We start from the raw sequence: 15,845 nt of genomic DNA on the forward strand, positions 1-15,845 counted from the left end.
CGTAAGGAAGCGATTTCGCGACACATCACCGACTCCACAGCCGCAGTGCTCCGCAGTGTGTCGTATTCGTGGATAATTTCCGGTGCTATATAGATCCAAGCGTCTAATCGCGTCTCTGCGCACCAGGCTGAGCGAGTTCTTGTGTGGCCAAAGAAAATATCGGAATATAGCTTTTAAAATGGACCAACAACCGGTGCCGTCGAATAGTGCCGCGAAGGTGTCCGTGTGTACCAACCATTCGGATGTGCACAGTCCGCTCTACATGGAAGCTTACTGCCAGTCGCTTGAACAGCCGGAATCATTTTGGGGCGATCTGGCCGAACAGTTGATTGATTGGGATAAACCATTCGAGAAAGTGCTTGACAACAGCGAAAGCCCGTTTACGAAGTGGTAAATATCTTTTGCTATCCCATCGGGCTGCAGTACACGATTCTAGCTAGAAATTTTTCAGAACGTTGAGATGTGTTAGCGAGATGACTCACTATGGTGGGGTTTGTTTGTGACATTGGTTGTAGAGTTTAGCATGCTAACCAAACACCGAGCGGAACTGGCGCGAGAAAAGTACGATCAAACATCCCTACCCGGCGACGTGGCGCGATGGAAAATTCCATCCGCCGTCATCCGCCGCAACCGACGTAAATGGTGAAAATTTGATCCTTCATGAAATCATATAGAGTGTAACGTATGTTGTTCTTGGCGTAACGGCCATCCGGTCTCGGTTTAGATTCGAACCAACGCCCCAGCGCTCATGGGCCGATTTGTAACTTTTTTTTTATCCCCCACAACATTCCCTAGTGGGACAAGGCCTCTCATAAAATGGCATAAAATGAAAACGCTCCTGTTGTTGTCTTAGGGCGTGGTGTGCACGTTAAGCATGCTTTCAATGCAACTGGATTAATTGCGTTGATTTTCACACTATTTTATATACGTAAACAAAACTTCAAAAAGGTACAAAAAATCTAAAGAATATTTAGTGATTTTTTGATAAACATCTATGCCAGTGTGTCTTAGTGTACTTAGAACCAAACGCCATTTTAAACTCAAATCGGCCTTCCTCTGTCCACGGTCATGGTAAAAGCAAAAAAACACCGTAATTCATTCATAATTCCAACGGTCCCTTTCCATTCCACATGTTTTATTTAATAGAAATCATAAATCATACAGCGGTAGCCGAAACCAACCATCGCCATCACAGGACACCGGACGGAAAAGCTTCCTCTGGGGGCGCATCGATAATAAACTTTTTGCACAAAGACGCAATCAATATCCATCAACCGCGTGGCGGTGCACGCGGGGCCAAGCGCAGCCTCTCGGGCGCATAATGCGTGTTGATGTTGACAGCGACGGGCACAATATGTTACAGAACGTGTGCGTGTGTGTGTTACGATTTTTTGTGTCACACCCGACTAACGACTGATGGGACATTTTACGTACGCACCGCTTCCTTGGAATTTCGCACATATGCCACCCCTAAAAGCCACCCCGTTTATCACTCTATATGAAAATGAAGACAATGGCCCACACAATGGGTGGGTGAGCTGTTGATCGTCGGCCGTTGCACATCGCCGGGAGCAGGAATGTTTAAGTTTCTTCTTATCATGCAAATGGCCAGTTGAGGGATATACATATGCGGAGCATAAGGATAAAAGGAAGCGAATTTTAACTTTGCTCGATGCGTTCTTTTTTTTTCAAAGGTATCTCGGAGGAAAACTAAACGCCTGTTACAATGCGGTGGACCGGCATGTACTGGACAAGAAGGGCAGCAAGGTGGCGCTTATTCACGACAGTCCGACCACCAACACCGTACGGCATGTAACGTACAACGAGTTGTACGACAAGGTAGGCGTTACATAAACGTTACCTCGTAACGAACCTTTTGAATTCTGTTAGTAGAAAAGAGTATCCCAAATGTATTTATTGTTTAAATTTAGGTGTCCCGTCTTGCGGGTGGCTTGCGGAAGCTGGGCGTGCAGAAGGGTGACCGCGTGGTGATCTACATGCCTCTCATTCCTGAGGCCATCATTGCTATGCTAGCAACGGCCCGACTGGGTGCCGTGCATTCTGTGGTTTTCGGAGGTAAGCACGTTTGGTTAAATATATTTGTCATGAATCTTACCGTGAGGACCGCTTTTGGGTTTTGTTTTTCTTTTCTATCCTGCGCTTAGGGTTTGCCGCTAGTGAACTATGCACCCGTATAGAGCACGCCGAACCGAAGGTCATCATTGCGGCCAACTGCGGTGTGGAACCGCACAAGATCATCTACTACCTGGACATCTTGCACGAGGCGGTCGCAATCTCACGTTGGAAGCCGCTGAAGAACATCATCTACCGGCGCTCGAACATTTTAATGTCGGATCTAGACGATGCCTGCGATGTGTCTTGGGAGAGTGCCCTCGACAGCCCGGTCGACTGCGTGCCAGTCGATGCCAACGATCCGCTGTACATTCTGTACACATCCGGAACAACAGGTTCATTCAAACCCCATGCCGAATTGCTCTGCTTGCAGTGACCTAACCGCTGCTCTCCTCATCGACAGATAAACCCAAGGGCATACAGCGACCGATCGGTGGCCACCTGGTGACGCTCATGTACACCATGAATACGATCTACGGCCTCCAGCCGGACGACGTCTGGTGGAACGCGTCCGATCTGGGCTGGGTAGTCGGTCACTCGTACATCTGCTACGGACCACTGCTGTATGGCGCCACCAGCGTCATGTACGAGGGGAAGCCAGACCGAACGCCCGATCCAGGCCAATACTTCCGCATCATCGACCAGCACAAGGTTTCGGCCGTGTTCTCCGTGCCGACCGCTTTCCGCGTAATCCGGCGGGTCGATCCGGATGTCACCTTCGGGCGGAAGTACAGCCTCAAGTCGCTGCGGGCGATCTTCATCGCAGGCGAACACTGCGATCTGGAAACAATGGTGAGTAAAAGCAATTGGTCATAATTTAAAATACGTTATCCCATACTGAATTTATCGATAAAACGAGCATTTTAGATCCGTTGCCTATAGTAACAATTCTTGATCGTGAACATGTTACTTTGAGTAACTAATGGTGTAAAGATAATCGGATCGATTAATGCTGCTCGGGATTCAACAATCGCCTCATGATTGTTGATCCATCCCACGTTCAGCATCTCTCGGCTCTTGCATGCAGAAAATTAGAAATTCAAATGGTTGGTAGTATGTTATGTCTTTGATTAATATATTGTAACATTTTTGAAAGGAAATGGTATTTTCATGGAATCAAATTTACTTTCCGTTTTGTGTAAATCATTCAGTATCCTTTTGACCCACGAACAAAACAGAAGCCTTTTTTATAGATATGCAGCATATCGGGCAAGCTTATCACCATACTGTTTACTGATTAGAACGCACTTAGCCAATGTTGGTTCGTCATTCGAACCGACCACAAACGCGCTGGCGCCTATCAGTTCCGGTCTGAGCTTAGTGGAACCAGCATGCATTTACCTCTTTTTTATTTGCCAAAAGTTCACGACACGGGAGCGACAATATTTTTTTTATTCCGTCCGTCGTACAGTGGTACGCGTAACAAAAAACCCGCATATCTTTGATGGTTGCAGTGGAAGGGAAAAATAAGGGAGCTAGCGAAAAATATACCATTTATGGATATGCACGTTATTTATTCCCAGTACGAGAAACTAATGACGATCACAGATCTTAAAACATATGGCGATCGCATGCAGGTGGATATTTTTATTATGTAGATCGCTCGATCTAGCCGTGTTCTCGCTGTTTAGATGCAACATCCCACGCACAGCGGCAGCGTACAAAGCCCCGTGAATCCGCAACCATCCGTTATTTTTAGCTACAATGTCGAAGCTACATAAACGCAGTGTCAAGGGGTTTGCTGCTGAATGTTGCTGAACAAACAGCACACGCCTACGGGTTTGATCGGTGCGTTTGTGTCCCGATAGAATGCCGATCCCCGGAAGCTCCGTTCGAATGACGACCAAAACGCAAGAACAGCAGTTCCACCCACATGACTATGATTGCAAACACCAAAAGAAAACACACCATTTTAGAAGACTGTATTATCACAAGCTAGTGTTTATTAAATAATGTAAACGGAAAGGGTTATAAATTTGAGATCTAGAGAAAAAGAAACGTTAGTTTTTGTTTTGTTAGCGGTTGCTCGATAGTACGTTATCGTAAGGGGTTTTTGATGAGCATCGTTGAATAATTTGTATAAGCTTAATAAGCTGTACCTAACTAACTAAGCGCTACAATTTAATATACAGCTATGTTACGTATCACCAAACTCTTTCCATAAATTAGTTGGCCGTGCTTCCTGCTCGGGTTAGTGAGGGGGAGGGGAGAATCAAAAGAACATATACATATGTTCCTCCATCACCCATGCCCCATCATGATAAATATGAAACTTCTTCTCCAGTTCTCGCGGCACAAACCTGCCCTCGTGTAGTGTGATTTCATCGTTGCTTTGTTTTTGTTATTCTTCTTTTCATATCCATTTTTCTTCTCTGCAGAAATGGATGCGCAACACCTTCAAAGTACCTGTGCTAAACCAATGGTGGCAAACGGAAACCGGTTCCGCCATTACGGCGACGTGTGTCGGGTTCGCACAGAACCTACAGACGCCCCCGTTCACGACGGGACTTCCGTTCTGCGGATACGACATCTATGTGCTGGACAAGAACGGCCACGAGGCGAAACCGAACGAGCTGGGTCGCATCGTGGTGAAGCTTCCGTTGCCACCGGGGAATATGGCCACACTGTACCGAAGCGATGAGCTGTTCCGCAAGACGTACTTCCAACGGTTTCCGGTATGTTTGGACCGGCTGTTTTGGCCCTCTCGAATGGCTATTCACGATTCCCCTTTTTTCGGACTTCGTAGGGTTACTACGACACGATGGATGCCGGGTACAAGGACGAAAACGGGTACATATTTGTGACGGCCCGCGACGACGATGTGATCAACGTGGCCGGACACCGCATCAGCACGTCCAGCCTGGAGGACGCGATCCTGCGGCACCCGGATGTGGCTGATGCGGCCGTGTTCGGTGTACCCGAGCCGACCAAGGGCCAGATTCCGCTCTGCCTGTACGTGACGAAGCCGAACGTCTCGAAGCCGGCGGCCAAGATGTCCGTCGAGCTGATCAACATCATCCGCGAGGTGATCGGACCGATCGCAGCCTTCAAACTAGCCGCCCAAGTACAAAGCCTGCCTCGAACTAGATCCGGTATGCGGTGGCCTTCAAACACAAATACCCATCTCCTATCCGTCGATGGTTAATTGTTTTTGCTATCTTTGTCTTTTTTTTTTTGTTGCCTCTTCTTTCGGAAGGAAAAACGTTGCGCAAAGCCATGGCAGATCTGGCGGCGAACAAGCACATCACCCTGCCAGCGACGGTGGAGGATCCGCAGGTGTTCGGTGACGTCTTGCGAGCGCTCCGCGAGCTCGGCTACGCTATGGCCGCACCGGATCCGGAGCTACGACAAACCGTGCGATAGAAGACCTGGCCCATCGCTCCGCGTCGGGGCGCGCCTGCATATTATGTTGGTATTGTCTTTCGTGTTTAGCTCGACACGTTCCACACGTGTTTCTTTTCCCCTCTTCTGTTGTGTCCCACAGTTTCGCTGAACTTTTTTTTGTATTCCTTTCTGTAGTGATAACGTTATTATGCACGTAATAAAACTAGCAACATGGTTAAAGGCTTAGAAAGGAAAACTGAATAACGCATCATATCGCGTATTGGCCGAAAAGAGGATCCACAAAAAAGGGACGCGTTGGGGTTGTTGAACGCGCATTGTTGGCGTAAGCTTTTTTTTTTCTTCATCTCGCAAACCGAGCCCTGAGTTTTGTAGTTTCCCTCCGGCGGATTTCCGTTCTCTTAGGAACACGTATCGGGGGTACGGAGCAGTTCATGGACACCCTTTTTCCTCCCCCCTTCTCTGGATCGTGCGCTAATGGTGTTGGTCGATTTGTTGTTTCACTTCAGTTTTAGTACTCCAGATGCTTTATTTCATAATCGTGCCCGTTACAATCTTCGTTAAAGTAATCTAATAAGCTGTTGTCCGGCAAGTAGGTAAACATGGGCTTGTCCTGGGCACAATCCAGCACCATCCGGTGGCAGTTGTTGGCCGTCAGCACGCTGTCCGTGTCGGCGTCGGTGGTGAGCAAGCTTTCAAAGTCCATCGCATTGTCCTGGAACGAGTCGATCTGATCGCCAATCAGTGTGCCATTGTTGCTGGTGCTGGTGCTGCCGCTACTGCTGACGATGGAAGATGGAGCTGTTAGTTGGGACATTTGCTGCTGCTGCTGCTGCTGCTGATGGTGTTGTTGGTGGTGGTGCTGCGGCTGATGGTGTTGTAGGTTAAAATGTTGCTGCTGTTGATGGTGTTGATGGTGATTCGAATGCAATGTCGGTTTGCTGAGGTTGGCGTTTGTGGAGGAGATGGCCACGGTCTTGAAGCAGTTTGCAGGGCTGCTGCTGGTGCTGGTACTACTGCTGCTCGTACTGCTGCTTGCCACCGGTTGCTGCACTTGCATCGCAAACCGAAATGTCCCTATGGAGCGGTTCGCATCGTAGTTGCTGTTATTATTTGTGTCACTTTGCTGCAAGGCCTGCTGTTGTTGCTGCTGATGATGATGGAGATGATGATGATGGTGTGTTTGTTGTTGTTGTTGTTGTTGTTGTTGTTGCTGCTGATGCGATTCGAGTGGATTTTGTTTGACCGTTATGCCAGCCTGACGCACGCCATGGTTAAGTAAATCTAATCGTAGCGAGTTCTCGCTACCAACACCATTTAAGATGTTATTGTTGTTCACGTACGTTTGGTGATGATGCAGCCGGGGATCACTGTGCATCGGCTGACCGTGCTGTTGTTGGTGTTGATGGTTCGCAAACAGTTCGCCGCCTCCATTAAGATCATCCCGGCCCCCGAACAGACCGACAGTCGTCGTCGTCGTCGTCTGGCCCGTGGCCGCCGAGTGCGCCTGAACGTAGTGATCGGTGGTGGTGCTGCTGCTCGGATCCAGATCGTGATTCGTAAGCATCGGAAACGGACCATCACTGTCGAGCGAGTGCATTTGAAAGTCCACCAGATCGATATCGCCGAAATCGTTCAGCATGATCGTATCCTGCTGCATCGAATCGTCGCCCGTTCCAGTTACCGTGTCAAAGTTGACCGATTTTAGGCTCAGCGATAGATCGTGCATATCACCGACCACCGCCCGACCGCCACCGGGAACACCTCCTCCGACGATCGCAGGCAATCCGGCCGCCCCGTTCCGGATGGAACCGGACGACACCGCCGACCCGCCGACGGTGTTCCTTTCGCCCCCGGTCGGGTCGGCGTTCATCGCAATGCTGGAAATCGTTGGCTGCACCTGCCCGAGCACCTTGTCCAGTGTGGCCATATGCGTTGGGCTGCGATCTGGCACGGGCAATGTGCTAGCGGCACCGCCTGTCAGTTCCGGTGGCAAGATTTCCTCCATATCGTGCCCATAGTCGACAGTGGTGGAATCGGGCGCGGAGAGTCCATCGAGGAAGAAGCTGTCCTCGAGCACTGGCATTGTGGTTGTGTCGGGTGGTTCAATATTCGGAGCTTCTCCACTGTCCAGTTCCACCCCACCGCCAGTTTCCGTCGGTTCTCCGACGGGTATTGAGAACGGCGAACCAACTAACACGGCCGATAGCTGCGTTGATGGAAGCGGTGGTGGTGGTGGAGGTGCCGGAGACATTTGACACCCAACCAGGGCAGCCTCCGGTAGGACGGGCGCACTCGGCCCCCCAAATTGATTATTGCACAGTGAGCGAAATTGTTCCAGCTCTTCTTGGCTTTTCTTGAGCTGAAGCTGCAGCTCGGCTATTCGCTTCTGCTGCTCCGCCAGCAGACTATCATCCAGCTCCTGATCAACGGCCGCGGCACTGCTAACGCTCAGAGGGCCACTGTTTGCCGGGGATCCGGCGTTAGGATCGATTGACTTCAGGAACGGCTTTAGTCGTTCGATGAGGTTCGATTTCGTACCGGATACGGCCAGATTGTACTGCTTGCAGTACTTTTTCAGCTGCGACACTTTCAGCTTATTCAATGTGTCCAGCCCCAGGTCCGCTACGGCCAGAGGGGTCGTCGTTATAGCTGGCGCTGTACCACCACCGCCACCACTGGCCGTAGCTTTGCCACGTGAACTACTCGAGACTGAGCTACATCCACCACCACCAACCCCGGCATTGCTGAGCGGCGAGTCGAGTGGTGTTAAATCGCTCCCGGCAATATCCTCACCATCGGTTGTACCCTGTTGCTCACGGTTCGACGGTGATGGCATGCTTCCGCCGGCTGGCGTAGGCTGTTTACACATATCCTCCAAGTACGACAGTAAGGTTTGCTGCTGCATAATTAGCTGGTAGTTGTTATCACTCGACGATCCATGGCCCGGCGTGGATGACGACGAAGACATCGAGCTTTTGTACGCCGATGGCGGACCCTTGTACTCGTGGAACTTCATCGGTTTCGCCTTTGTGATGCTCTTCGATTTACTCTTCTTCTTCGACGATTTGTCCTTGCCGCCACCTCCACCACCACCACCACCACCGCCCGATGGGACGCTGCTGGCGCTGATGAGCTTTATTTCCGACGGGATCGTTGTCATGGTGAGTGTTGGTCGGGCCGAGAGCAGATCACCGCTAGTGTTGGCACTTGGTGTTGGCAGTATGGGTCGTAGGTTGGAAGTGGTGGTGGTGCTGGTGATGCTATTGATACTGCTGCTAGGAGTATGACTGGTGCCTTGATCCATGGGGACATCCGCAATGGTGGCTATGCTCGCCCCACCACCAACGGTGGCAATGGCGGTGACGGTTGTCGTCGTGGCCACGACGGGTGTGGCGATTGCCGCCAGCACCGTACCATCGTTCGTAACGATCGGTATGGTTGGTTTAAGGGCGAAGAATTCCGGCTGCGTCGTTAGCACCGCTTGTGGTTGTGGAACTGTCTGTTGCGGATGTGTGTGAAGCGGTTGCAACTGTATCTGATGGTGCAGCAGTGTCCCACCGCCACCGTGTCCCTGCTGGGCGAGCGGCTGGCTCACCAGTACCACACTGTGCAACGATTCACCCTCGGAGCTGAGCGAATCTTCCCCCTCACCGACCGTCGTCGGGGTGGACACGGAAACGTTCGATTCGTCGAGCGTTAGCGCATAGTCCACCAAGCGACCCTCCTTCACGATGCGCTCGATCGGTTCCTCCACGTGCAGGATGTTTTTACCGATCAAATCGAGCGGGCCCGGCCGATGCGATATCTTCGAGTTGAGATGATCGACCAGCAGGGCCTTCTCCAGCATGCGCCGCTTTTCCGCCAAACTCGGATCAATGTTGGAGTCGCAGTGTTCCAGGATGTGCCGCTGCTCCAGCTCCACCCGATCGGGACGCTTTTTAATCTTCGCTTTCAGCAGATCACCGGTTTTGGCCCGCTCCAGCTGCCTGCGCTGTTCGTATATTGCCGGTGACGTTTTCAATGCTGTGTGGTGGTATCATAACGAAGGACAAATACATTTCAATAAAAATACATTTATGCTCCACAATCATTTTCCGAGACACTCACGTGGCATTATTCCTTGCTGTACCAGCTGGTCAAAGGACCGCCGCACCAGCAGCTTCACTTTCAGTGCTATCGTATAAATAAGTAAAAACCCGTATTGTTGATAAAACTGAATACTGTAAAGCACACAGGCTTTTATCAATTGGTTTGCGCTTTGGTCGGCTACTTACATTCCTTGTTTTTGTCCATCGCGCTTTGCAGTGGACTGCTATCTATGACCGCCTTGGGGGGAGACACTCTGGAGTAGGAGGTGCTAGCATGTGCTCCTTCGTCTAATACTACGGTATGTTGTTGTTGTGGCCGATCCGGCATGTTCGGATCCATGTCCGTCTTGTCTGCGCGTGAAGAATGAGGGGGTAAGATAAAATCAGTATCCTGCCGAGACTCCCTTTCGCATTCCGCACACTCTCCCGTGCATTCGTGTGTGTTTGCGTGTGTGTGTTCACGTAGCCACCGGCACGGTGCGGCTGAAGGACGCATACCCAACTGGTAGGAAACTTTTATCACAGATCGGACGTTCTCCAATGCATCCTAAAACAAGCCATCTTTCACCGACACACAAACGAGATGATTTTCGACCGTCGCTAAAACTGTCCTCTATTCCGGCGGGGTAGACCCGTCTACAGGACGGCCTAATTTCGCACCAACCAACCAGACCGTCGTCATACGCGCATTTCGATACGAGCTTCGCCGCTGGGTGGTAGGCGCAGATTAGTCATATGTTTTTTTATAAGTCGTTTTTCCGTACGATCCTGGGGCAGGGACGGCCGGGGGTTATTTTAAAGGACGACAATTCTCCTAAATCCCGTATCTAGCACCGTTCGAGTCAAGTTGCATAAGTTTTACCGCACAAAAAGAATCACACAAGTCGCTGCACCGTATTTACACCGTGTACGCATAATTTGCTATTGAGATTTTTTCCTTCTATTCTTTCCTTCCCTTTTCTGCTTCTTATTAGCACACCGTGGGAGCAGCAGCTGCAGGTACACCGTTTCGGAGCCATCGCCCTTTTTGCGGAGGGCGCACTGCAGTTTCGCGGAGGCTATCGGCTCTTACCTGCCAGAAATGAGTTATCCTTGTCCATTTTACTGCTGCTGCTGGTCGTTTCAATGGTAAATAAAAAGTTTATATTTTAATAATACCGTAATTCAATGGATAACAAGTAAACACTAGATTTTTTCCTGACAAGCACGGCTATACGTTTGAGTTCAGGAATCCATCTGCATTTGGGCACGAAAGAATGATTCACCTAATCTAATCATAGAACGTGTAGAACGCCCAACATTGACTGAGGTATGACAGAAGAGTAGATTGTTTTTCAATTTTCTTCAAATTCAAAAGCATATTATTAAAAAAGTGTTGCAGTTTTTTACGAAAATAGCTTTTAAAAGTACATAAGCTACCATGTAGTGTTTACGAATCCTGCTATCAGGCTCATCAAGTATACTATATAAACGAACGACATATGTTTTGATCTCGCGCTTTTTAAAAGCTCCTCGGGCTTTTACGTTGTATGCACACCTTGGTTAAAGAAATAAAAAACGCTTCGACACATCAAATGCGGTGAGATATTTACAATTTTTCTTCTTCTTCTTCTTCTTGGCGTAACGACCTCTTGGTCATGCCTGCCCGTTAAGGGTTTACGAAACTTGTTTCCCTGTTGTACGTGGATAGTCAGTCCTCTCGTACAGGGGAGGGTCCGGTCTCGGTTGGGATTCGAACCCACGCCGTCGAGGTGGTGAGCCCCGGCGCTCATGGGCCGATTTTCTAACCGGCGCTACCGCTCGGCTGTCGCGGACCCAAAATTTACAATTTTGCATGGTCTATTTTTTCGACTCGATTTTGTTATTATTTACTACATAATTTAAGCAGTTCGCTACCGACAACACACTGAACCATAAATAGATCGTTGAGACTGTCTATCCATGGTTAGACAGAAACCCAACAAACGCTTCAACGCAGTGCGCTTGCGGGAATATTTACAAATAACTGAGGAATCGGATTATGCTTTCAGTTTACTAGCTTCTTTTATTGTCTAATGCCTAAATAAATAAGTTCGCTAGAAAGATTTACATGCTGAACAACAATTAAGTTAGAAAAAAAATTGGTCTTGGAAACACTGTAGTGCCGCTGTATTAAACCACCAGCAACTGTCTAACAGATGTCATTGTGAGTCGTCTGAAGAAATGTTCACCTGCTTTGCTCATGACTACCTTGGTCAGAACTCACGACAAAATATAGTAGTGGTGGACGCTAAAACCCCGGAAAAGAATCATATCTATAAACTCCAACGCGGCAACGGAGCAAATCCTAACCTGATCTCGGGACTCTAAACAAAGAGATTTGTTTTTTCATTATTCTTGCGACGTTCTCTCTTTACATGTGACATGTACACGAACATATTTCAATCTGAAGCGATGCATTGGCCGATATTAACAAAACTCCCGACCAATCACTTGAAAACTTCGCTTTAACCTTTATTTCGGTGTTTTGTAACAAATTGGTAAAATGTAAGGTTACTGCGAATGGTGGCGCGTCGGAAATCTGTTGCCAAGTCCACGGCAAGTGTAAGCACAAGCGAAAGCATGAGAACCGAATGAGAAGCCCAACTTATATTCAATATTGTTTATTGGGCGGAGCAAAAGACTATCAATTCTTATTCGAACCCGGAAATGAAATCGTGTTTGCACCAGGATAAGAACCAAGTTCACTTCCTCATCGAACAAAAGTCAAAGTCCCGCTCACTGCCGGAAATGTTCATACGTACGAGAAATGCCTGCAGTATGAACAACCAAATTGGGCTGATAGGCCTCTCAAACTGGGATCGGAACTAAAAACGCCAACCAGGATCGGAATGTGCAATTGGATCCAGCTCCGATCTCGCAACCCTACACTCCATCATAGCTACCTGCACTTAAGTTACAATCTAGTACTTTTCTTAAATACTACTAGTACTATATCCGGATCGCATCGTAAATATTACCGAAAACTAATCGAATTAACTCAAAAAGGCACCCGAAGCATAACTTCCCAAGCAGCACATCCATGTTGAGCTTTCTCGCTTGATGACTCAGTGCGAAACGACTGGATGCACAAATCCTTTCATATCGTATTTGATACGTCGACTCTGCAAACAGTGCAAATTGTACTGCAAGTGAAAATAACGCCCTGCGGCCCAATGTTCGCCGATGCCCGAAAGTGGTAGAAGTCAGGCTTTCCCTGATCTAAGTTAATAATTTTCTTTCTCCTTCCATTCGCCACAACGAACCGCTGGCTAGCTCAACCATCATTTCCATCGAGTCGTCAGAAAGGTCGGTGGCAATGGAAAACAATCGCCCGCAACCGAGTAGTGGCCATCGCCTAAATGCGAATGATTTTTACTTCGGGAAGATGCTCGGCGAAGGTAGCTTTAGTTGTGTCTATCTGGCCAAGGAGGTGCGAACGTCGAAGAAATATGCTAGTAAGTTGCCCAGAGAAAGCTTTTTACTTTGTTGTTGTTTTTGTTGTTGCACTCGGGATAGCGGGTCATGTCCAGCCTGCGCTTGTATGTCACCGGGCAAGAATGAAAGTGTGCTAAAACTTGTTTGCTTCGATTCGTTTTCCCCTCTTCAACACAGTAAAAGTTTGCGAGAAAAAGTTAATCATTCGCGAGAACAAACAGGAATATGTTAAACGAGAGCGCGAGGTATTGAACCGGCTGACGGGAAAACCAGGCTTCCTAGGGCTGTACTGCACGTTTCAGGACCGCACCAAACTGTACTACGTGATGACGTATGCCTGCAATGGAACGCTGCTATCACTGCTGTCCCGACCATCGTTCAACCTTGATTGCGCCCGGTTCTATGCCGCCGAAATGTTGCTGGCACTCGAAACGATGCACAACATGCGCATCCTGCACCGAGACATCAAGCCAGAGAACATTTTGCTCGATCAGCACATGCACGTGCTGATAGCGGACTTTGGCTCGTCGAAACTCGACTATCAGGAGGAGGAAGAGCTAAAAGATGCCCCTCCCCCTTCGCCAAAAATGTCCACCGCCCGAAAACACGCTCAGCAAGTGCTGGGGAAGGCGTACCGCGAAGACGAAGACGACGATACGGACGACACGGAGGATGTGCATCCGGTGGCCCGCGGCAACAAACGGCGCAGCTTCGTCGGCACGGCCCAGTACGTGTCGCCCGAGATCCTTACCGGCACCCCGTCATCTCCCGCGTCCGACCTGTGGTCATACGGGTGCACGATCTATCAGATGGTGTGCGGAGTGCCACCGTTTCGGGCCGCCTCCGAGTACCTCATCTTTCAAAAGATCCTCAACCGCCAGGTGACGTACGGCGAGGGATTCGATCCGTGCGCGAAAGCGTTGATTACGCGCCTGCTACAAATCGAACAGTCCCAACGGCTAGGGGCACGTGATAATCCTCGCTACACCTCGATACGGGAGCACCCGTTCTACAAGGGTATCGATTTCGAGACGCTACGCAGCAGTCCGGCCCCGATAGCGCCCACGGAGGAAACAGTATTAAACGGGGACGCCGGGGCCAACTACTTCCCGGAGGGCATGAAGCCCGGGCTGGACGATAGACAGATAACGCGCCTGCTCGACTTTAAGCTCGCCGATCTGGAGGTTTCGGACGAAGGGCGCACCGGCGACGGAGACATCGATGCGGGCGAGCTCTACCAGGGTGGCGTTACACGTAGCGTCACGGGCACGCGGTCCGGCTCGTCCTCGATGAAGCTCGTCACCAAATCGCTCACGGACGGGTCGACGTCGACGCCTTCGTTCGATGGCAGCAAAAACGATCCCGGCCCGCTGAGCGTATGGGAACCGTTCACCGATGGCGAAACGATCCTCAAGTACGGCTACGTTAGCAAGCGCAAGGGATTGTTCCCCCGACGACGCATGTTCCTGCTCACCACCGGTCCCAGACTGATCTACATCGATCCGGTGAACATGGTCAAAAAGGGCGAAATTCCCTGGACGGCGACGCTGTCCGTCGAGGCGAAAAACTTCAAAACGTTCTACGTGCACACGGTAAGTGGACGGTGTGGCGGGGAGAGTAGCGGCCAATACCAGCGCGAACCGAAACGGTTGTTTGATTCGTTTTGTTCTTATCTTTTTCGTTTTATGCCCACCTTTCGTTGCAACCCCCGGCAGCCGAACCGTACCTACTATCTTGAGGATCCGGAAGGTTTTGCACTCAAGTGGTGCGATAGCATTAATGAAGCTCACCGTAAGGCTTTCCTCAACAGTGTAAACGACACTGGTGGTGCCCCAAACGTATGAAGCGTGCGTGCGTGTGTGTGAGTGTGCGTGTCCGTGTGTTCTTTTATTTAATAATATGTAATAGTTGCAAGTTTTCCTTCGCCCGCCAGTACTGCGGCCAGCGGCACGGACCGTTATTGGGAGAGTTAACTGCATCGATGTAAATCTTAATAAGTAGGATAGGGGCGGAAATTAAGGGAATGTTGAATTAAGCTAACGGATGGAACATATATTCAATAGAAAACACGCAATTAGATCAACAAAAAATTATAATAATAATACCAATATAAATGCACATTACTCGACCATTTTTTTTTCTCGAGATCAGCTTCATCGATTGTGCAAATTAAGTAGAATAAATTATTGCAAATTCAATTTAATCGTTGTGTATCGACTCTTTGTTTTCCTACTAGAAACCATTACCGAAATTGAGAAAGACAGCAAGCGTCAATGCAAAACGACCGAATAACACCGGCCGATATGTTTTTATGGGGCGTAGGGCGTCAGTTTGGGCTGTTGTACAACCGTTGCACATGAAGAGGAAAGCAGACAACACTTGACTCTCATGTGAAGATGAAACAGTCCCCATACCTGACAGACATTAGCACGAAGATACGGGACAAATATACTTTCTCGAAGGTGGACCTTTAGGGCTGTGGGCCTTATGTACAAATGCGTAGCCATGCAGTTTAGACTTCGAAACGCTGCCCAAACCTTCTAAAGGCTGAATTTTAGATGCGCAAAGAGGACGGGAATTCGTGATCATCGTCTTTTCTTCGTTACCGGAAGTACACGACGGTCTGAGACCAAGTGCGACTTCTCCCATGAAGGCCATGATATACTTCTACTGGCGTTTCATTCTGCGCACCAAAGGAGAACTAGGACTTTTGCTGAGGACAACCCCGCGAAACAGACGATGGGGCAAAACGGTGCGACACTTCCGACATCACATGGAAGAATGAAGGTTCCACATCTACACGGACAACAATCCGCTGGTGTA

General features: G+C 49.3%; 3 protein-coding genes across 4 annotated transcripts; 2 read left to right on the forward strand and 1 right to left on the reverse strand.

The window, feature by feature from the left end:
* The first annotated feature begins 178 nt into the window (after positions 1–178).
* Positions 179–5,496, forward strand: LOC131272030 (acyl-CoA synthetase short-chain family member 3, mitochondrial). The gene is made up of 8 exons (XM_058273640.1): positions 179–390; positions 1,695–1,839; positions 1,932–2,076; positions 2,166–2,468; positions 2,537–2,925; positions 4,512–4,808; positions 4,880–5,225; positions 5,330–5,496. Exons 1-8 carry the CDS (start codon positions 179–181, stop codon positions 5,494–5,496), a joined length of 2,004 nt encoding a protein of 667 aa, XP_058129623.1.
* Positions 5,223–10,777, reverse strand: LOC131272029 (homeotic protein female sterile). 2 transcript variants are annotated; one of them, XM_058273637.1, is made up of 4 exons: positions 10,639–10,777; positions 9,753–9,917; positions 9,586–9,651; positions 5,223–9,501 (listed from the first exon to the last, which is right to left on the reverse strand). In XM_058273637.1, exons 1-4 carry the CDS (start codon positions 10,664–10,666, stop codon positions 5,987–5,989), a joined length of 3,774 nt encoding a protein of 1,257 aa, XP_058129620.1. In that variant the 5' UTR covers positions 10,667–10,777; the 3' UTR covers positions 5,223–5,986. The 2 variants fall into 2 exon arrangements, with proteins under 2 accessions (XP_058129620.1, XP_058129621.1); XM_058273638.1 differs by lacking the exon at positions 10,639–10,777 and adding an exon at positions 10,065–10,487.
* Positions 10,778–12,512: 1,735 nt separating this feature from the next.
* On the forward strand, positions 12,513–15,176 carry LOC131266398 (3-phosphoinositide-dependent protein kinase 1). The gene is made up of 3 exons (XM_058268946.1): positions 12,513–13,042; positions 13,200–14,614; positions 14,738–15,176. The coding sequence occupies exons 1-3, from the start codon at positions 12,904–12,906 to the stop codon at positions 14,864–14,866; spliced, it is 1,683 nt and encodes a 560-aa protein (XP_058124929.1). The 5' UTR covers positions 12,513–12,903; the 3' UTR covers positions 14,867–15,176.
* The last annotated feature ends 669 nt before the right edge of the window (positions 15,177–15,845 follow it).

This window comes from Anopheles coustani, chromosome 3 (assembly GCF_943734705.1).
Source record: "Anopheles coustani chromosome 3, idAnoCousDA_361_x.2, whole genome shotgun sequence".
Lineage (NCBI taxonomy): Eukaryota > Metazoa > Arthropoda > Insecta > Diptera > Culicidae > Anopheles > Anopheles coustani.

Coding starts and splice junctions, on each gene's coding strand:
- LOC131272030 (XM_058273640.1), top strand. CDS start 179: ATGGACCAACAACCGGTGCCGTCGAATAGTGCCGCGAAGGTGTCCGTG. Junction 2,077..2,165: donor GCATTCTGTGGTTTTCGGAG/GTAAGCACGTTT, acceptor TCCTGCGCTTAG/GGTTTGCCGCTAGTGAACTA. Junction 2,469..2,536: donor GTACACATCCGGAACAACAG/GTTCATTCAAAC, acceptor CCTCATCGACAG/ATAAACCCAAGGGCATACAG.
- LOC131272029 (XM_058273637.1), bottom strand. CDS start 10,666: ATGGACAAGGATAACTCATTTCTGGCAG. Junction 9,918..10,638: donor GGATAACTCATTTCTGGCAG/GTAAGAGCCGAT, acceptor CTTCACGCGCAG/ACAAGACGGACATGGATCCG. Junction 9,502..9,585: donor ACAGCAAGGAATAATGCCAC/GTGAGTGTCTCG, acceptor ACCACCACACAG/CATTGAAAACGTCACCGGCA.
- LOC131266398 (XM_058268946.1), top strand. CDS start 12,904: ATGGAAAACAATCGCCCGCAACCGAGTAGTGGCCATCGCCTAAATGCG. Junction 13,043..13,199: donor AACGTCGAAGAAATATGCTA/GTAAGTTGCCCA, acceptor TCTTCAACACAG/TAAAAGTTTGCGAGAAAAAG. Junction 14,615..14,737: donor AAACGTTCTACGTGCACACG/GTAAGTGGACGG, acceptor AACCCCCGGCAG/CCGAACCGTACCTACTATCT.